The 21,977-nt window shown below is 51.0% G+C and overlaps 1 protein-coding gene across 1 annotated transcript; it reads right to left on the bottom strand.

Annotated features, from left to right (window-relative positions):
* Positions 1–774: 774 nt before the first annotated feature.
* On the bottom strand, positions 775–20,118 carry LOC146863512 (G protein-coupled receptor 39-like). The gene is made up of 2 exons (XM_085642945.1): positions 19,063–20,118; positions 775–1,862 (listed from the first exon to the last, which is right to left on the bottom strand). Exons 1-2 carry the CDS (start codon positions 19,916–19,918, stop codon positions 1,528–1,530), a joined length of 1,191 nt encoding a protein of 396 aa, XP_085499071.1. The 5' UTR covers positions 19,919–20,118; the 3' UTR covers positions 775–1,527.
* Positions 20,119–21,977: the final 1,859 nt, after the last annotated feature.

Genomic DNA, 21,977 nt, shown 5'->3' with positions numbered 1-21,977 from the left:
ACAACACCTGGTGGCCTGCCGCCCTCAGGAGCCCGCCCACCCCCACAGACCACGCACGAAACTTCGGCATCATCCTCGACTCCTCCCTCTCCATGAACCGCCGATCAATGCCGTCGCATCCACCAGTTTCAACTGCCTACACGTCCTCCGCAAGATTTTCAAATGGATCCCCCCCGACTGCAGGAGAACCATCACCCATGTACTCGTAACCAGCAGACTGGACTACGGCAACGCCCTATACGCCGGTGTCAACAGAACCCATCTACAAAAACTCCAAACCATCCAGAACTCTGCAGCCAGACTCACCCTGGGGGCAACGTGTCCCGAACACATGACCCAACACCTATGAGACCTCCACTGGCTCCCTGTCGAGAAGAGGATCACCTTCAAATTCCTCACCCACGCCTACAAATCACTCAACATCGGACCCAAATACCTCAACGAAAGATTATCCTGCCACGCACCCTCCGATCCGCCGACATCGCCCTGGCAGAGGTCCCCCGCATCCGCAGAAACAGAACAGGTGGGAGAGCCTTCTCCCACATCGCAGCCAAGACCTGGAACGAGCTCCCTGTGAACATCAGATGCTCCCCGACCCTGCACACGTTCAGGAAGGACCTCAAGACCTGGCTCTTCAACTGATCCGGAGCTGCCGCCCTTCCCCCCGTGCCTTGAGACCCTCACGGGGGAGTAGCAGGCTATATAAATCCCTGATTGATTGATGGTTTCATTTTTCTTAGTCTTTATCTCTTACAAACTGACAGAAATATTCAATTAAAAAAATATCCATCTTTATTTCATACAAAGTCTTGTGTTTTATACATTATGACTTCATAAAAAAGACCCATCGATGGTGCTATGCACAGACATCAGAGATCAATGAACATTACAATGTTATCATACTAATTAAGGATCTTTTAGCAAAAACAAATAGTGATAGATGTGTTTTATCGCACCAGGTCTCTGTGAACTTTACATGTGTATAATAGGAGATAACAGTACTTTATTGGCATGTTTCGGACAGCTTAGTGGGTGAAGTGGTCATCTGCAGGATATATTAGAGTATGGAGTGAAAGATATCATATGTTATTTCAGTCTTTTCATACCTGGGTGCTAAAAGCCATCCGTATTGACTCTAGGTATTATCCACATTGAATAATTGTGATAGGAACATTAAGCAATCAGGCTTACTTCAAATTCAGCTAATCTATGAATGAATTTCCTTGTTACTGCCACATATTCTTCAATAGGATAACAAAGGAGGGAGTTGTTAACAATTGTATATTCAGACTTCTTCAGCACCCTAAATTGCTCTTTCCTGGTGTGTTGCAAAGATTAGATTTAGCTTCGCACAGCATACAGTGGCACAGTATTCCAAATATAAATGAAATACTTAATTACACTTTGGGATTCAGCTTCAAATATTCTTACATTGTACAATGGTCATTGAATATTTTCATATGGACATTTGAAATGTAGTATATATTAAAATGGTGCAGTTATATTAAGGCTTTGACCGTCCACGTGTCACAGATGTCCGCTTCGGGAGGGGCGGTCAAGGCTCTGCAGGTCCATGGACTCCTGCTGCTTGAGGGAGCTGATTGGGGATCTCTGCTTCCACTGTGGGCGGGCACAAGGGTTCAGGTGGTGCCTGAAGGCCCTGCGGAACTGCAGGGAGGTCAGGTTGTAAAGCAGAGGGTTGATGCTGGAGCTCAGGTAGTAGAAGGAGTTGGTGATTGGCTGGAGCGTGATGTAGGAGCGGTAGTAGCCCTCTGTCCATTGGCTCTTGGAGCGCAGCACCATCATTAGACGTCGGGCCTGGAACGGGACCCAGCACACAGCCAGTGCACCAACGATGCAGCCTGGGAAATGGAAGGATAGGGTGAAGGTCATTAAAAGCTTATGACAGCAAATACCAACCATCCCAGTTCCACCATCAGTCATGAATGTACAAAATATTGACGGCGGCCCAACTCACAGCAGATCATTTATTCCACACTGAGGTCTTTCAGCGTACTTATGAGGAGGTGAGCAACAAAGATGGTCTAGTGGGGTTTGGAAACCTGGGCAAGCCATCAGGGGACCCATGCTGAGCTGGGAATGCATTGATTGACAGGTGAGGGTAGAGGCAGGGGAGTAAGGGAGCAGAGGTGGGCTAACATGCACAGACTAACCAGTGATGGATGAAGTCAGGCTCTGTAGGGCTGCTGGGAGCAATATGCTTTGACTGGGCTGGTCTCCATGGAGACAGTACTGAACGAGGACCGTGGTGGCTAGAATTCCTCTTCTCTCCATTGCTCAGGGGTGCACCCTGTTCCACTCCACAGGACACCACTCTAGTCCAGGTGCTCAGAAGTGATAGAGCGCTTTCAGCACTCTATATTGTATGGGTGCATTATATTCATGGGTGCTATGCACCTACACATATATCCATATTGTTTGCAGTGTTTTATGATCATTAACATGTATCCAGTAGACTCGTTTAAACATTCATTGTAGTGAAATGTTATAATATGATTATGTATGTACGTCATGCTTGAATATACAAAGAGCAGGACAATTTATAACCATATAATGTAACCGTGTTTAGTTTAAATTGCCCGAGTTCCTAGGCCCAAGACTGTATTTGTTTTTGCATTTCCTTGGCTTCTTATGAAATAAATAATTAAATGCATGTTGTTTTCAAGAAATAGCCGTGATCTCATCCTACTGCAGGTATCGGAATGCCAACTCGTTAGTTTCAGATGGAAACAGATACAAGGGATGCTTTGAAGACGGTTGGAAGCGAGAAGGGAGGATCTCCTGCGTGTCTGGCTGGTCTGGGAACCAAGGTTGACTTGATGAACAGAAATAATTTAATTAACAGAGTGTGAAACTCCCCAAATAGAAAAAGTTGGGATAGAAATTTTTCCAGGATGAAGCAGAGAATCGAATTCTATATTGTATGATGTGCAGGGACAGAGACCCCATACTTCTGCTAGCTTTCGGAGAGAAAGGAGCATCTTAGAACTCGCTCCGAGCCTTAAGCACCTTAACCCATTTGACGTGAGTACTTCCTAGGAAGTCAACACGTGCTGACACCTTTGGGACTTGATGGACGGGTATTAGATAGCATCTTCTCTTAGTGTAGTGTAGGGACAGATTTGTTTTATTTCTAATGAAAAGAGATTTAGACTCTGCTTCTATCCTGAGTTGTATCCTGATCCTGAGATTCACAATTGTATTTTTCTTATGCCGAATTACTTATATTCGTAGAATCAGCTCTGTACTGATTTTCCTATACCTATATATGTTGATTTTGCGATGTGTATACATCGTGTTATTTTTGGCCTTCTAATAAAGTGACAAACCTAAAGAAGGAGTCTGTGGTCTTTTCAGGTTTGCTAAATTGAAGTATTGTTATGAAGTATTTCTTCCCCTCCACCACTTTTAGTAGGTAGATAAAAGACCATCTGCATTAAATTCTACGCAGCATTCAGGGGTGTAATTTAGCGTAATCCGAAGCATGACTCAGTGTCCAATGCTCAGGAAGACTAGGGGTGCCCTGTGTTCAGGAATACCACCGAACCAATGTCCGCTAATGCCACACGTGACAAGTGCTCAGGAACACCCACAACACCCGTCCTCCTCCGTACCCAGGGCTCAGAAATGTCCTCAGTGCTGTTTGATCCCCCCGTTCTGTTCACAGAACCCCCACCACACCCCACCCCCTGCTCAGAAGTACACTCCCCATTGTCTCCACTTCTCAGAAAAATTGTCGGAAATCCCTACAATGTTCACTGCCAAACAACACCCCTCCTGTGCACAGCTCTCAGTCGAGTGATCAGGTAAATACCCCCGTGCCCAATGTGCAGACGAGATCCAGTGCAACCCCAGTGTCCACTACTCAAACAAGCATTTACAATGCAATGGTCTCGGCATTGGTAAAGTTAGAGCTATTGGCATTGCTCATTACATTATTTTTGTTTATGTTTTTGTTTTTAAAACATTTAAAGAAACGGCATTGTCATGAGCAATGCCGATAGCTCTAACTTTAACAATGCCGAGACCGTTGCATTGTAAATGCTTGTTAATGGATGTGAATGCCTTCAAGGAGCTTTTCGCACGATACGTCTTTCTACAGTATGCTAAGTCTTGGGAATGCAGCTATAGTAACATAAAACCAGTCCCCTGTCTCACCTTCGGCTTAATATTGCTCAGGAAAGGCATTTTAAGGTTTTATACATATATCGTCACATTAAACTAGCATGTGATATGTGTATTTATGGAACATAGTTTCCAAATTTAGAACATGAAAAAAGTGAACAGACAGCATTGTCCCTTGCTCGTACAGGGCAAAGCAAGGAAATATTCATCCAGTGAGAGGAAGAAACCTCCCCACTTCACCAAATTGTGTGATACTAAGCAAATAACTTTACTTCACTATCCCTCATTTGAATTGAGCATCAAATCTGTGACCACCTTTAAGACATTCAGTTCAGGATGTTTGCTATACAAAATCCTCATGTAGTTATGTTTTAATAGAGCAAAACAGAATCTACATATATTAGATCTATGCAGTGCACGTGATAAGCAGGTATCCAGAAAGGCAACCCTTGTAATCTTTTGAAATCAGTTCCTGTCACTGTAGGCATGACAGCAGGAGAAACCCCATGTAAAACCCCATTAAATATTGTTTAAATTCAAAAACACATATATGAGCTATGCACAAACCATGTCTCATCGGGATGAAGAACCGTACACAAACCTATACACCAGCTATTCGGCGCTCAAAAGAACATGGCATAACCAAACTACTGCCAGTGTCTCTCTAGATTCCAAAACATTACATTCATACCCAATCCTGGCCACTTAAACTAAAATTCCTAAATCCGGTCCCGTCACGTGCACCTTAAAACATGTGACATGCCTGAAGTCAGCTGTGCGGGATCAGGGTGGTGCTATGATGTCTGCCCCCCTGAGAAGGCAGAGGAGTTGGGACAGGGGAGGGGCTTGTAAGGACACAGAGTCGCCATGGCGGCTCACTGCTGGGACGTGTGGTTACCCGGCATGCCTTGTCATGCGCCTCCACGATCCTCCTGTCAGACTCAGCCATCCCGTCCGCGGTGTCGCCGGGACTCCTCGTCTTGGGCTCGGTCGCCTGCCCGCGCCCCTCCTCGCTGCTCATGGAGGCTGCAGAGTACATGAAGCCGGGGGCCCGCTGGTGTCCGAGGCAACCTGTCCCCGCACGAAGTACCGGCGCCACCGCCTGCCAGCGGAAATGTACATCCAACTGGCGAGGACGGCCCGGGGAGCAGCGGCATCAGCGCGGCTGGGTCAGAGGAGGGGCCTGGCGTGGCGAACATTACCCCGCTCTGACTTCCTGCTGTCGTGTTTATAGGGGCAGGCCTGGAGAGCAAGAACGCGCTCCCTACCTGCTCTCAGTAAAGTAGTTTATTCCTCCCTTCCTTCCGTGGGGCTTGCACAAGTCTTGTCCGGCGCAGATGTTAATTTCAAAGATTTGGATTTCTCTCTCTTTTGTCCAGTCACAGGGTAGACTTCTCGAGTACGTAGCGAACAAGTTTAAAGTAGATTCTAGGGGTCGAGTGGTAGCACAACGTTTTTGTGTGTGTTTTTTTAGGCAAGGCAGCACCGGAAGACACAGCCGCCTTTCTCCGAGGCAGAGCAGAAATGCCTCGGAGAAAGGCAGCGTCCTTTTCGGATTCGGGGGCGTGTTTTGCTGTTGTCTCCTCCTTGAGACTTCTTGCAAAAAACACGCCCCCCGATCCGAAAAGGACGGGGCCTGTTTGGAATGACTGACCTCTTCTCCAATGGCTGGCCAGCATTCAAGAGGCCAGCCAATGGAGAACAGGGGAGAAGAGGGGCGGGTTCAAGCCCCTCTTCTCCAAGTCATTAAATCTCGGAGCGAGACTGCGCAAGCGCAGCCTTCGCAGCCGAGACCTAAAAACCCCACAGTCTAGTGCTCTGGGACACAGCCAGAGTGGTGCTCAGGAATATGCTAGTGCCACTGCTCAGATATAGCTCAGTGTCCCATGTGCAGCAATGCCGCGGTGTCCAGTGCACTGGAATACTCCAGTCTCCTGTGCACCGCAATACTCCAGTCTCCTGTGCACAGCAATACTCCAGTCTCCTGTGCACAGCAATACTCCAGTCTCCTGTGCACAGCAATACTCCAGTCTCCAGTGCACCGCAATACTCCAGTCTCCAATGCACACCAGAATACTCCAGTCTGCAGTGCACCAGAATACTCCAGACTCCTGTGCACCGGAAAACCACAGTGTCCAGTGCACCAGAATACTCCAGTCTCCAATGCACTGGAATACTCCAGTGCCCGGTGCACTGAAATACACCAGTGCCCAATGTACTATCCCACAGTCTGGTGTACTAAACTTTACTATACTACACTACGCTACACTATACTATACTATACTGTACTATACTATACAATACTATACTATACTACGCTACACTACACTACACTACACTGCACTGCCCTGTGCTGTGCTGTGCTACGCTACGCTACACTACACTACACTATGCTATGCTGCGCTACACAACACTACACTACACTATACTACACTATACTACACTACGCTACACTATACTATACTATACTGTACTATACTATACAATACTATACTATACTACGCTATACTACACTACACTACACTGCACTGCACTGCGCTGTGCTGTGCTACGCTACGCTACGCTACACTACACTACACTACGCTATGCTATGCTATGCTGCGCTACACAACACTACACTATACTATACTATACTACACTATACTACACTATACTACACTATACTACACTATACTATACTGTACTGTACTGTACTATGCTATGCTGTGCTATGCTACGCTACACTACACTGTACTGTACTGTACGGTACTACGCTACACTACACTGCACTGTACTGTGCTGTGCTATGCTATGCTATGCTACACTACACTGTACTATGCTATGCTATGCTACGCTATGCTACACTATACTATACAATACTACACTATACTATACTATACTATACTACGCTACGCTACAGTATACTACACTATACTATACTATACTATACTACACTGTACTATGTCTAATGTACAGTAACACTCCAGTGTCACATACACTGAACACTCCAGTTTCTGGTGCTCAAGAATGCAACCAGTATGCAGAGTCTGCAATATCCCAATGTCCACTGCTTACGTGTACCACAGTGTCCCAGGGACAGGAACACCTCAATGTCCAGTGGGCACGAATACATTAATGACTAATGCACTGCAATACCTCTTTGTCCACTGCACCGGAATACACCAATGCCTACTGCGCTGTACTACTCCACAGTCCAATGGACAGCAATAATGCCGAGCCCAATGTGCAGTAATGCACCAGTGTTCAGTGTATAGGAATACCCAAGGATTCATCACACTGAACCCCTCCTTTTCTGGTGCTCAAGAATACAGCCTGTGTGCAGGCTCAGAATATCCTAGTGCCCAGTGCCCTGGTATGGCTCCAATATCAAACGTACAGGAATACATCAAAGTCCAATGCAGAACCCAAAGCATCAGATTACCCCGCTGTCCAATATACAGGAGTACCCCACTGTCCGATGTCCAATAATACCCCACTGTCCAATAATACCCTGCTGTCCAATATACAAGAATACCCCACTGTCCAATGTCCAATAATACCCCACTGTCCAATAATACCCTGCTGTCCAATATACAAGAATACCCCACTGTCCAATGTCCAATAATACCTCACTGTCCAATGTCCAATAATACCCCGCTGTCCAATGTACAAGAATACCCCAGTGCCCAATGCAGAGGACTGCCTTACTGTCCAATGCAGCGGAATACCCCACTGTCCAATGTACAGGAATACCCTGCTGTCCAATGTACAGGAATACCCCACTGTCCAATGTACAGGAATACCCTGCTGTCCAATGTACAGGAATACCCCTCTGTCCAATGTACAGCAATATCTCACTTTCCAATGCAGGGGAATACCCCACTGTCCAATACACAGGAATACCCCATGCCCAATGCAGCCGAGTACCCCACTGTCCAATATACAGGAATATCTCACTTTCCAATGCAGGGGAATACCCCACTGTCCAATATACAGGAATACCCCTGTGCCCAATGCAGCCGAGTACCTCACTGTCCAATATACAGGAATATCTCACTTTCCAATGCAGGGGAATACCCCACTGTCCAATATAGAGGAATACTCCAGTACCAAATGCAGCCGAGTACCCCACTGTCCAATATACAGGAATATCTCACTGTCCAATGTACAGGAATACCCCACTTTCCAATGCAGGGGAATGTCCCATTGTCCAATACGCAGGAATACCCCGTGCCCAATGCGGCCGAGTACCCCACGGTCCAATATACAGGAATATCTCACTTTCCAATGCAGGGGAATACCCCACTGTCCAATACGCAGGAATACCCCATGCCCAATGCAGCCGAGTACCCCACTGTGCAATATACAGGAATATCTCACTTTCCAATGCAGGGGAATACCCCACTGTCCAATATACAGGAATACTCCAGTACCAAATGCAGCCGAGTACCCCACTGTCCAATATACAGGAATATCTCACTTTCCAATGTAGGGGAATACCCCACTGTCCAATACACAGGAATACCCCTGTGCCCAATGCGGCCGAGTACCCCACTGTCCAGTGCACTGAACTACTCCTGTGTCCAATGTATAGGTCTACGGTATACCTCAGTGTCCAATACCCAGGCGTCTTTTTGTGTCTAAGCCACTGGAATAGCCAACTGCCTGATACACTGGAACAAACCAGTTTTCATTTCTCAGGGATGCCCCTTTTCCAGTTTCCAGTTCTCGAGACATTAACAGACTTCAGTGTTTAGTACTCAGGGGCATGTCCAGCGACGCGGACTTAGGAACAACCACCGTGTCCAGAGGACAGGAATACCACTTCCACAGTGCCCCGTGGACAACAGAGCCACTAGTGTGCAGTGATCAAGTGTAATCTTACTATCCACTGCTCAGAAAGATGCCATGTCCACAGCTCAGACATACCCCAGTGCCCAATACACTACAGAATGTCTCGAACTACCAATACTCAAAGGTACCCATGTCCAGTGCTGAGAATGCACCTATTGTCCAGTATTTAGGAATACCCCAGTGCGATTGCGGAGAAATATACCAATTTACCAATACTCAAAGATACCCGTGCCCAGTGTTGAGAATGCACCTAATGTCCAGTATTCAGGAATATCCTACTGTTGAGTGATAAGAAATGTACCAATACTCAAAGATACCAATGTCCAGTGCTGAGAATGCGTCTAGAGTCGAGAGTTCAGGAATACCCCAGTGTCGAGTGCTGAAAAATATACTGATGTACCAATACTCAAAAATACCTGTCACCCAGTGTCCAACGCCCAGTAATATACCCGGTGTCCAGTGCTCAGGTACACCCCATGTTTAGTGTTCAATAATACCACTGACCCAGTGCCCATGAATCAACAAGCTACTGGTGTGCAGTGATCATGGGTTTCCACAGTACCCAGTGCTCAGGAATGAGCAGGGCTGAGTACTCCACTGACCAACGCTCCAGACCTGAGTCCAGTGTGAGGAAACCCCCCAGTGTCTAGTACTCAGTGACACCCCAGTGTCCATCAAATACCTACCCCAGTGTCCACACACAGAAAGTCTCCAGTGTCTAGGGCACAAGGGTATCTCTCCCCCAGGTTCCAGTTTTTAGGAATACTACCACAGTCGTGCCCAGTATTGAAAATACTTGTAGTACTCAGTGCAAAGGAATGTGTTGATTTTAAAGTGTTAAATATATTACTCTTTGTGTGGTACTCAGGAATATGCCCATTGTCCAGTGATCAGAGATGCTCCAAGTGAGGAATACCTCCAGCGTGCAGTGCGCACAAATACCCCTCGGCCCGAGTTCCATGGGCAAGAATGACTTCACGGGACATTACGATTTCCTAGTGCTCAGGAAGCGATCTCAGTGTGCGGGGCCGCGAAATCCTCAGTGCTGATGGATAACCGACTGTCAAGTGATCAGATATGATCTCAGTGCCCTGTGTTCAGAAGTATGCCTTGTATCTAGTGTTGTTGAACATCCCAAGTGTCTAGTGCTTAGGGAAACCTGTGTCTAGCGCTCCGCAATAAATCTAGTGTCAGTACCCGGAACCATCTCCAGGGCCCAGCATGCAGGAATAACCCTCTCCTAGTGTGCGCTGCTCAGAAATGCCCCTCGTGCTCAAACGCGCATTCTCCCTCTCCCCAGTGCACTTAAATACTACGGGCCCGATTCATAGAACTAACTTAAGACAAAATCCTAAACTTACTACCATTTTGGTATTCACAGAAGGCACTTACTCATTTTGGTATACACAGAAGGCACTTACTCATTTCGGTATTCACAAAAGTTAGGAGTCCTAACTTTAGGACTCCTAAATGCCTTCTGTGAATACCGAAAGTCTTAAAATTAGGATTTTTACGAGTCCTAAAGTTAGGACTCCTAACTTTACTACTACTAAATTGAGAAAAATCCTAATTTTAAGACTTTCGGTATTCAGAGAAGGCATTTAGGAGTCCTAAAGTTAGGAGTCCTAACTATACTACTACTAAACTGAGAAAAATCCTTATTTTAAGGCTTTCGGCATTCACAGAAGGCATTTAGGAGTCCTAAAGTTAGGAGTCCTAACTTTACTACTTCTAAATTGAGAAAAATCCTAATTTTAAGACTTTCGGTATTCACAGAAGGCATTTAGGAGTCCTAAAGTTAGGACTCCTAACTTCTGTGAATACCGAAATGAGTAAGTACCTTCTGTGAATACCAAAATGAGTAAATGCCTTCTGTGAATACCAAAATGGTAGTAAGTTTAGAATTTTGTCTTAAGTCAGTTCTGTGAATCGGGCCCTACCAGTGTTCAGTGATCAGGTGTTCAGTCAGTGCAGATGAGCAAAAAGTGTTCAGTGATAAGAAATACGTAAGTGTTCATTGTTCAGTAACACTTAGAACAAGCAGTGTCTAGAATGCCTCAATGCTCATTGCTCAGGAATACGCAGTGTTCACTGCACAGTAATACTAAAGACAAGCAGTGCTTGAACAACCCAATGTCCAGTGCTCAGGAATATCCAGTGTTCACTCTATAGTAATACTAAAGACAAGCAGTGTCTAGAAAGCCTCAATGACCATTGCTCAGGAATACCGAATGTTTACTTTATAGTAATACTAAAGACAAGCAGCGTCTTGAAAGCCCCAATGCTCAGTGCTCAAGAATAACCAGTATACTGCATAGTAAACCTAAAGACAAGCAGTGTCATGAATGTCCCAGTGTCCAGTGCTCAGGAATACCCAGTGTTCACTGCATAGTAATACTTAAGACAAGCAGTGTTTTGAGTGCCCCAAAGCCCAGTGCTCAGGAATAACCAGTATACTGCATAGTAATACTAAAGATAAGCAGTGTCTACAATGCCCCAGTGTCCAGTGCTCAGCAGTAACCAGTGTTCACTGCATAGTAATACTTAAGACCATCAGTGCTTGAGTGCCCCAATGTGCAGTGATCCGGAATACCCGGGGTTCGCTGCATAGTAATACTTAAGACAAGCAGTGTCTTGAAAGCCTCAATGACCTGTGCTCAGGAATCCCGAATGTTTACTATATAGTAATACTAAAGACAAGCAGTGTCTTCAGTGCCCCAGTGTCCGGTGCTCAGGAATACCGGAGTGTTACCTTCATAGTAACACTAAAGACAAGCAGTGTCTTGAATGCCCCAATGTCCAGTGCTAAGGAAAACCCAGTGTTCACTGCATCGTAATACTAAAGACAAGCAGTGTCTAGAATGCCCCAATGTCCAGTGCTAAGGAATACCCTGTGTTCACTGCATAGTAATACTAAAGACAAGCAGTGTCTAGAATGCCTCAATTTCCAGTGCTCAGGAATAACCAGTGTTCACTGCTTAGTAATACTAAAGACAAGCAGTGCTCACCACGCAACCACCATCCCAGAAGTCGCCGCACCCCACGCCATCACCTCCACGGACTACATTCTACTCGGGGACCTGAATTTCCACCTCGACAACGGCAACGAACCCCGACTCGACCACTCTCCTCGACAACCTCGACAACCTTGGACTGAGGTAGCTCGTCAACACACCCACCCACAGAGCGGGTCACACCCTAGACCCCATCTTTGCAGGAGGGACGAACATCCTCTTCAGCCACACTACCCAACCCCCCTGGACTGACCACTACTGCATCCATTTCACCTTCAACACCACCATCGCACCCAAACCCGCCCCTCGCCCGCTACAACAGAACAGGAGCAAGGTCACAGAGGAACACCTCCGCACTGCCCTCCATCAAAGCCCCCCCATCACCACGAACAACACCAACTCCGCAGCCAGAGAATTCCACCGCTGGGTCTCCTGCTGCACCGACAAGCTTGCACCCCTCCGCCCCCGCCAGACAACGCTTGCTAAAAGCCGCCTGGCTCACTGCAGAACTTCTAGAAGCCAGACGCGCCTGCAGACGCCTAAAGACAACCTGGCGGAACTTGAGAACCACGGAACAACAACAAGAGCTCCCTGAAGGACTACCACCAACGCATAAGAGACACCAAACGGACCTTCAAAAGAGACAAAGTCTAGACCCACGTATCCAATGCAAAGGAACTGTTCAGCATCATACAGCAGTTCGCCAAACTCTCCTGCGAATCCACGGGTGTCACTCCCTCCCAGGAACTCTGTGACTAGCTCAGCTCCTACTTCCATCTGAAGATCAAGGCCCTCTATGACAACTTCAGCGAACCAACGACTAACAGCACCCCTCTACCCACCACCACCGACAAACAGACCATCACGTCATGGGAACCCGCCACCGTCAAACTCATCACCGCGACCATGAAGAAAACACACTCTGGAGCCCCAACGGACCCCTGCCCACCGCACATATTCCACAGGGCCGCCACAGACCTCGCACCCGAACTGCAACAAACCATCAACGCCTCCCTCAGATCAGGCATCTGCCCAGACTACTGGAACCGGGCAGAAGTAAAACTCCTCCTCAAGAAACCAACGGCCGACCCTACGGACCTAAAAAACTACCGGCCCATCTCTCTCCTCCCCTTTGCGGCCAAAGTCACGAGAGAATCGTAAACACCCAGCTGACCGCCTTCATAGAAGAGAACTCCATCATGGACGCCTCTCAGTCTGGATTCCGCCACAACCACAGCACCGAGACTGCCCTCCTCACCGCCACCGACGACATCCGCATGCTACTGGATCAGGGACACACTGCGGCCCTCATCCTTCTAGACCTCTCCGCAGCATTCGACACTGTCTCATATCGCACGCTCGCTGCCAGATTTGACGACGCAGGAATACAAGGAACCGCCCTCGACTGGATCCGGTCCTTCCTTTCCGACAGAACACAGAGGATCCGACTCTCACCCCTCCTCTCCAAACCTACAGAAATCAGCTGCGAAGTACCCCTGGGATCATCTCCCAGCCCTACGCTCTTCAACATCTACATGGCCCCTCTCGCCGCCATCGTCAGACTGCATGGACTCAACATCGTATCCTACGCCGACGACACCCAACTCATCCTCTCGCTCATGAAGAATCCCGAAGACACCAGACTCTGCTTCCAGGAAGGAATAAAGAACGTGGCCTCCTGGATGAAGGACAGCTGCCTGAAGCTAAACTTAGAGAAAACCGAGATCCTCGTCCTCAGACCCTGCACAACTGCCTGGGACAACACCTGGTGGTCCCCGGCCCTCGGGAGCCCACCCACCCCTACAGACCACGCCCGGAACCTCGGCATCATCCTCGACTCCTCCCTCTCCATGAACCGCCAGATCAACCCCGTTGACTCCACCAGCTTCAAATGCCTTCGCATCCTCCGTAAGACCTTCAAATGGATCCCCCCAGACTGAAGAAGGACTGTCACCCACGCACTCATAACCAGCAGACTGGACTACGGCAACGCCCTCTATGCTGGAATCAACAAAACTCTTCTACATAAATTACAAACCATTCAGAACGCCGCAGCCACACTCATCCTCGGGACACCGTGCCATGAGCACATGACCCAACACCTACGAGGCCTCCACTGGCTCCCCGTCGAGAAGAGGGTCAACTTCAAACTCCTCACCCATTCTTACAAATCCCTCAACAACATCGGATCCAACTACCTCAACAAGAGGCTATCCTTCGACGTACCCAAGAGGAACCTCCGCTCCGCCGACCTCGCCCTGGCTAAGGTTCCCCGCATCCACAGAAAGAGAACCGGCGGGAGAGCTTTCTCCTACATCGCAGCGAAAGCCTGGAACGATCTCCCTGTGAACATCAGATGCTCCCCAACCCTGCACACGTTCAGGAAGGACCTCAAGACCTGGGTCTTCGGCTGATCCGGAGCCGCTCCCCCCCCCCCAGCGCCTTGAGACCCTCACGAGTGAGAAGCGCGCTTTATAAACCCCTGATTGATTGATTGAATGCCCCAATGTCCAGTGATGCGGAATACCCAGTGTTCACTGCATAGTAACACTGAAGACAACCAGTGTCTTGAAGACCGGACAGCCGAGTGTGCAGGAAAACCCCAAGAGTCCAGTGCTCAGGAAAATATCTGGTGTCCAGTGCTCAAGGACAGTTCACTCCTATGATATCCCTGCACTGGTCGAGCTGTCTCCGCAGCTCTTTGTACTCTGCCTCACCTGCACTCACTGTCCTGACTCACCTATGCTCACCTCCTGTTTCACTTGATCCTACTAGCTCCGTGCTCTCACTGTCCTGCCTCACCTGCTCTCACTGTCCTGCCTCACCTGCTCTCACTGTCCTGCCTCACCTGCACTCACTGTCCTGCCTCACCTGCTCTCACTGTCCTGCCTCACCTGCTCTCACTGTCCTGCCTCACCTGCTCTCACTGTCCTGACTCACCTATGCTCACCTCCTGTTTCACTTGATCCTACTAGCTCCGTGCTCTCACTGTCCTGCCTCACCTGCTCTCACTGTCCTGCCTCACCTGCTCTCACTGTCCTGCCTCACCTGCTCTCACTGTCCTGCCTCACCTGCTCTCACTGTCCTGCCTCACCTGCTCTCACTGTCCTGCCTCACCTGCTCTCACTGTCCTGCCTCACCTGCTCTCACTGTCCTGCCTCACCTGCACTCACTGTCCTGCCCCACCTGCATTCACTGCCCTGCCTCACCTGCACTCACTGTCCTGCCTCACTTGCACTCACTGTCCTTCCTCACCTGCACTCACTATGGTAACTCACGTGCACTCACGGACATGACTCATTTTACCTTACTATCTCCATGCTCTCACTGTCCTGCCTCACCTGCACTCACTGTCCTGCCTCACTTGCACTCACTGTCCTGCCTCACCTGCACTCACTGTCCTGCCTCACTTGCACTCGCTGTCCTGCCTCATCTGCACTCACTGTCCTGCCTCACCTGCACTCACTGTCCTGCCTCACCTGCACTCACTGTCCTGCCTCACCTGCACTCACTGTCCTGCCTCATCTGCACTCACTTTCCTGCCTCACTTGCACTCACTGTCCTGCCTCACTTGCACTCACTGTCCTGGCTCGCCTGCACTCACTGTCCTGCCCCACCTGCATTCACTGCCCTGCCTCACCTGCACTTACTGTCCTGCCTCACTTGCATTCACTGTCCTGCCTCACCTGCTCTCACTGTCCTGCCTCACTTGCACTCACTGTCCTGCCTCACCTGCTCTCACTGTCCTGCCTCACTTGCACTCACTGTCCTGCCTCACCTGCTCTCTCTGTCTTGCCTCACTTACACTCACTGTCCTGCCTCACTTGCACTCACTGTCCTGCCTCACCTGCTCTCATTGTCCTGCCTCACTTGCACTCACTGTCCTGACTCACTTGCACTCACTGTCCTGCCTCACCTGCTCTCACTGTCCTGCCTCACCTGCTCTCACTGTCCTGCCTCACCTGTTCTCACTGTCCTGCCTCACTTGCACTCACTGTCCTGCCTCACTTGCACTCACTGTCCTGCCTCACCTGCTCTCACTGTCCTGCCTCACCTGCTCTCACTGTCCTGCCTCACCTGCTCTCACTGTCCTGCCTCACCTGCACTCACTGTCCTGCCCCACCTGCATTCACTGCCCTGCCTCACTTGCACTCACTGTCCTTCCTCACCTGCACTCACTATGGTAACTCATGTGCACTCACGGACATGACTCATTTTACCTTACTATCTCCATGCTCTCACTGTCCTGCCTCACCTGCACTCACTGTCCTGCCTCACTTGCACTCACTGTCCTGCCTCACCTGCACTCACTGTCCTGCCTCATCTGCACTCACTGTCCTGCCTCACCTGCACTCACTGTCCTGCCTCACCTGCACTCACTGTCCTGCCTCACTTGCACTCACTGTCCTGCCTCACTTGCACTCACTGTCCTGGCTCGCCTGCACTCACTGTCCTGCCCCACCTGCATTCACTGCCCTGCCTCACCTGCACTTACTGTCCTGCCTCACTTGCATTCACTGTCCTGCCTCACCTGCTCTCACTGTCCTGCCTCACTTGCACTCACTGTCCTGCCTCACCTGCTCTCACTGTCCTGCCTCACTTGCACTCACTGTCCTGACTCACTTGCACTCACTGTCCCGCCTCACCTGCTCTCTCTGTCTTGCCTCACTTACACTCACTGTCCTGCCTCACTTGCACTCACTGTCCTGCCTCACCTGCTCTCATTGTCCTGCCTCACTTGCACTCACTGTCCTGACTCACTTGCACTCACTGTCCTGCCTCACCTGCTCTCACTGTCCTGCCTCACCTGCTCTCACTGTCCTGCCTCACCTGCTCTCACTGTCCTGCCTCACTTGCACTCACTGTCCTGCCTCACTTGCACTCACTGTCCTGCCTCACCTGCTCTCACTGTCCTGCCTCACCTGCACTCACTGTCCTGCCTCACTTGCACTCACTGTCCTGCCTCACCTGCACTCACTGTCCTGCCTCACCTGCACTCACTGTCCTGCCTCACCTGCACTCACTGCGGTAACTCACATGCACTCACAGACATGACTCGTTTTACCTTACTATCTCCATGCTCTCACTGTCCTACCTCACCTGCACTCACTGTCCTGACTCACCTGCACTCACTTCCTGTCTCAATTGACCCTTCTTTCTCCATGCTCTCACTGTCCTGCCTCACTTGCACTCACTGTCCTGCCTCACCTGCACTCACTGTCCTGAATCACCTGCACTCACTGTCCTGACTCACCTACACTCACTTTCTGTCTCACCTGACCCTACTATCTCCATGCTCTCACTGTCCTGCCTCACTTGCTCTCACTGCCTTGCTCTCACTGCCCTGCCTCACCTGCACTCACTGTCCTGCCTCACTTGCACTCACTGTCCTGCCTCACCTGCACTCACTGCGGTAACTCACGTGCACTCACAGATGCGACTCGCTTTACCTTACTATCTCCATGCTCTCACTGTCCTACCTCACCTGCACTCACTGTCCTGACTCACCTGCACTCACTTCCTGTCTCACCTGACCCTACTTTCTCCATGCTCTCACTGTCCTGCCTCACTTGCACTCACTGTCCTACCTCACCTGCACTCACTGTCCTGAATCACCTGCACTCACTTCCTGTCTCACCTGACCCTACTATCTCCATGCTCTTACTGTCCTGCCTCACTTGCACTCAATGTCCTGCTACACCTAACCCACTGTCCTAACTCACCTGCACTCACTTCCTGTCTCACTAACCCCACTATATCCCTGCTCTCACTGCCCTGCCTCACCACCACTCACTGTCCTGATTAACCTGCACTCACTTCCTGTCTCCCCTGATCCTCCTATATATATATGCTCTCACTGTCTTGTCTCACATGCACTCACTGTCCTGATTCACATGCACCCACTGTCCTACCTCACCTGCACTCACTGTCCTGACTCACCTGCATTCACTTTCTGTCTCCTCTGACCCTACTATCTCCATGCTCTCACTGTCCTGCCTCACCTGCATTTACTGCGGTAACTCACATGCACTCACAGATGTGACTCGTTTTACCTTACTATCTCCATGCTCTCACTGTCCTACCTCACCTGCTCTCACTGCCCTACCTCGCCTGCACTCACTGTCCTGATTCACCTGCACTCACTGTCCTGCCTCACCTGCACTCACTGTCCTGACTCACCTACACCAACTTCCTGTCTCACGTGACCCCACAATATCCCTGCCTTACGAACACTGCTCCATGCTACCGCAACTACAGTCACCGCTCTCACTGTCCTGTCTCAGCTGCACTCACTGTCCTGTCTCACTTCACCCCAATATCTCCTTGCTCTCACTGCCCTGTCTCATTTACTCTACCCTATCCTATTACGTTCACTGCCTCTCACTGCCCCGCTTCACCTTCACTCGCTGTGATCTCATCGGTTCCTACAACAGTCTCGCCGGCTCTCACTGCCCTGCAGCAAATGTTCCCCAGTTTCGACTCACTTCCTGTCTCATCTCATCGCATTGCCTTTACCCACCTGCAGTCGCCCTCTCACCTTCATTCACTTCTTCTCACATGCACTCACACACTGCCATGACTCGCCCGCCCTCGCCCATCGTCTCCTCTCCACTTCCTGCCCTGTCTCGTCTTCTCTCTGCTCCATTCCCCCCGCACCTACCCCCACGCTACCTTCTCCGCACTCGCCATACCGCCCACCTGCACTTACTTTACTGTCCCATGATCAGCTCTCTCTGCCCCGCATCGCTTTCTCTCAGTGCTCCACCGACTTCATCTGCTCTCCGTCCCCGTGCCCTACTCCAGCTACCCTCGCACCTCCGATTCGCACACTGCCCTGCTCGCGTGGCCTCGCGTGCCCTACTCGCACATGGTGAACGGAACATGGCGCGCGCTCTGATGCTTTCTAGGAAACCCTCTGTAATTGGCGCTCTGGGGGCTACATGTGCCCACTTCTAGGCTTGGCATCTCTGCCTCCTCATCTCCTCTGCCTGCTCTCTCTATTGACTCGTTTGGTGGCATGGATGGAAAGAAGCTGAGAAGGAAGGGTGGCTTCCTGGGTGGCACTCACCCAGCATGAGGACGTTCTGCCTCCGGATGCACGTCCTCCCTGGCCTCCGGCCCGTGGCCAGCACCTGGCTCGCCGGGCCACGGACACAGATGGAGCCGGCGCGGCTGCGCTGCAGGGCCACCATCATCCTCCGACAGGTCACCGCCACGGCCAGGAGCACCAGCACATACAGCGCCAAAGACACGCAGACGGCGATGGCGAAGAGGCGTTCCTGGGCCAGGAGGTTGGTGCAGATCCAGAGCGGGGCCCGCGGCGGCCCCCCAGCCTGGTGGAAGGGCAGGTAGGCGTCCTCCAGGCCCATGGTGAAGAGGGTGGGCAGGGCAGCGAGCACGGCGAGGGCCCACACCAGTGCCACCAGCTTGCGGGTGCGCGAGCTGGCCATCAGCTTGACCTGCAGCGGGTGGCAGGTCACCAGGTACCGTTCGCAGCTGAAGGCCAGGATGTTGAAGATGGTGGCGTAGCTGGACACCTCCCAGAGCGCGTAGAAGCCCTTGCACCCCACGGTGCCGCTGGGCCAGGGGTACGGCCCCCAGATGATGCCATAGAGCTCCGTGGGGATGCCCACCAACAGCACCAGCAGGTCGGAGCAGGCCAGGCTGCAGAGGTGCTGGCTGACGGAGGCCTGGATGAGGCAACGGGCCCTCATCTTCCGGATGACCCGGATCACCAGGGTGTTCCCCAGCACCCCGCACACGAAGAGCGCCCCATACGTCAGCGTGATGCCCACCTTGGCTCCCAGGCTCAGCCTTACCAGGGTCTGCAGATCCTGGACTGCCTCTCCTGAGCTATGGCTAATGTTCGTGATAGCCATCCCCGGGACTAGGAGGACTCTACGCGCTGAAGGACCAACCAACATACGCCATGCTGCTGAGGAAAATGGCCCCCGAGAAGCAGGTAGAGGGGCTCTTGTCAAGCCTCGAGGTGTCCAACAGATGCCGTCCAGAGGTTAACAGGACTCAACTTTTGGGAGCATCAGGAACATGTCAGAAGAATCTTACTGGCGCCACCTGGTGGGGAGGGGCAGGCCTTGACATGCATGAGTGACGCTTAGTTCCATCTGTCCATGGGGGGGGGGGGGGGGCACCACTGTTTGATGGGCTGACCGGGTCGTCAAGTGCTTCAAGTGCTGGCCACAGCCGGCACCTCTGCGTGATGAAGGGCTACTGAAGCTGGAAGGCTGCGGCTCGCACGTCCCCTCCTTCACCCCCCCCCCCCCCACCCCACCAGTGCCTCCTCCTCTCCACCCACTCTCCACGCTCCTCCAGCCTGCAGAGCAAGGACCCTGCGATCCGCGCCCAGAAGGAGGGGCAAGGAGGACATGATGGATGAAGGGCCCGGGAGCTCGCGCCAGGGGGGGGGGGGGGGGTTGTAAGGACGGGGGCCAGCTGTCTGCTGCCACTTCCAGCCTCCCATGCTCTCTAAGGATTCCTGCTTCACCTGGAGGCGACGGATGGGGACTCCACCCCCAGCCACTGCGGCAGAGCTGCCGCTCTTCACGGTCGAGTTTAAGGTCGAGACCTGAGCTCAGCCCCCCCACCCCGGCCCCCCAGTTCCCCTGAGTTTGGGAGACTGAAGAGAGAACCTATTAAACAGATGAAGAACAGGCCTCTGTGAGCGGGTTGTGAGCGATGGGCCATAGGGAGGAGGGCGAGGGCCACAGGAGGGACGGGCAGGTGAGGACCTATAGGGCGGCCTATGGATGATGGGGCATCGAATAGAGTTTGGGGAGGGGTTTGGCAGGGAGTTTGGAGATTCTAGAGTTCGGGTGATCGGGAAGTAGGTGTGTGGGTAAGAGGCCATAAGTAATTTAGGGTGATGGAACCCAGCCTGGACCTGGGTATGATGCGACTTTGGTGAAGTTCGCAACAATGGTCGATATTTGGGCTTGGAGCCCTTTGCGGGGATACGTATCTTCTAGTTCTGTGACCCTACAGGGACGATAGGACACAGGAGATTTGGGGCGCAGAAACTTCTGAAGATGGCAGGTCATGCTTGGGTGCATGAGGCGATGGGTATGTCTTTGGGGTGATGGGACATGCGAGTTGGCTTGAACATGATGGGATCTGGGTGGAAGTTTATGGGAACCACAGAGACAGTTTGGGGTTTGGGGTGATGGGACATACGAAGGTTGTGGGGGTGGCTGTACTCAAGACTGACGTGGGTACGAGGGCATGTACATGGTTGTTAATGGGGTTCATGGGGCTCTGCGGACCGTCAGGCGCTTGGTGTAACAGCACGTGCCAAGGGGCCGGGGCGCCCTATGGACCTTCAGCAGCTCCAGGGAATGCATGCCAAGTTATAACCAGAACCATATCTGCAGGGGCGTTGCTACCCCTGGTGCAGCAGGTGCAGTGGCATGGGGACCCTGAGAGGTCCAATGAACCCTGATAATTCCTGTGCTGCCCCTGCTGCAGTCAAAGGGGCCATGCTCCTTGCTGGCACCAGTGCCCACCATGGGACGCTCCTGCATATTTGACCAGGGCAGACTCCAGGAGGCTGCAGGGATGAGACGTGGGTACAGGAGAGACACGACAAACGAAGAGCACCAAGGAGGGGCTTGGATGTACATATCCGTGCATTTCATTGCAGACGAGGTTTTTTTTTGGTATAATAATTTTTATTAACATTAAATTTGCCACTTACTGGATATCAGCGATAGGCATTTTTTACAGAAAAAAACAAGAAAATAACAACTTCGCGCGTAGACTAGGTTTTATCTTCCTGCAGCCTTCAGCAAGGGTAACGTAACTCTGAAAATGTTTATGCTTTTCTTTTAACATAAATAAACATGTACTATAGCTGTGTAGAGGTGGGCGAGCTCCTGAAAGCCCGAGCCAGGCTCGAGCCTGATGCCTGGCTCTGGCTCAGCGTGAGGTCGTGTTGGAACCTCGAGCCCGCACTGAGCTGAGATTTCA

This window comes from Triturus cristatus, chromosome 2_2 (genome assembly GCF_964204655.1).
Source record: "Triturus cristatus chromosome 2_2, aTriCri1.1, whole genome shotgun sequence".
NCBI lineage: Eukaryota > Metazoa > Chordata > Amphibia > Caudata > Salamandridae > Triturus > Triturus cristatus.
Note: the sequence above shows the minus strand (reverse complement) of the source record. Positions and strands in the feature narration are given on the sequence as shown.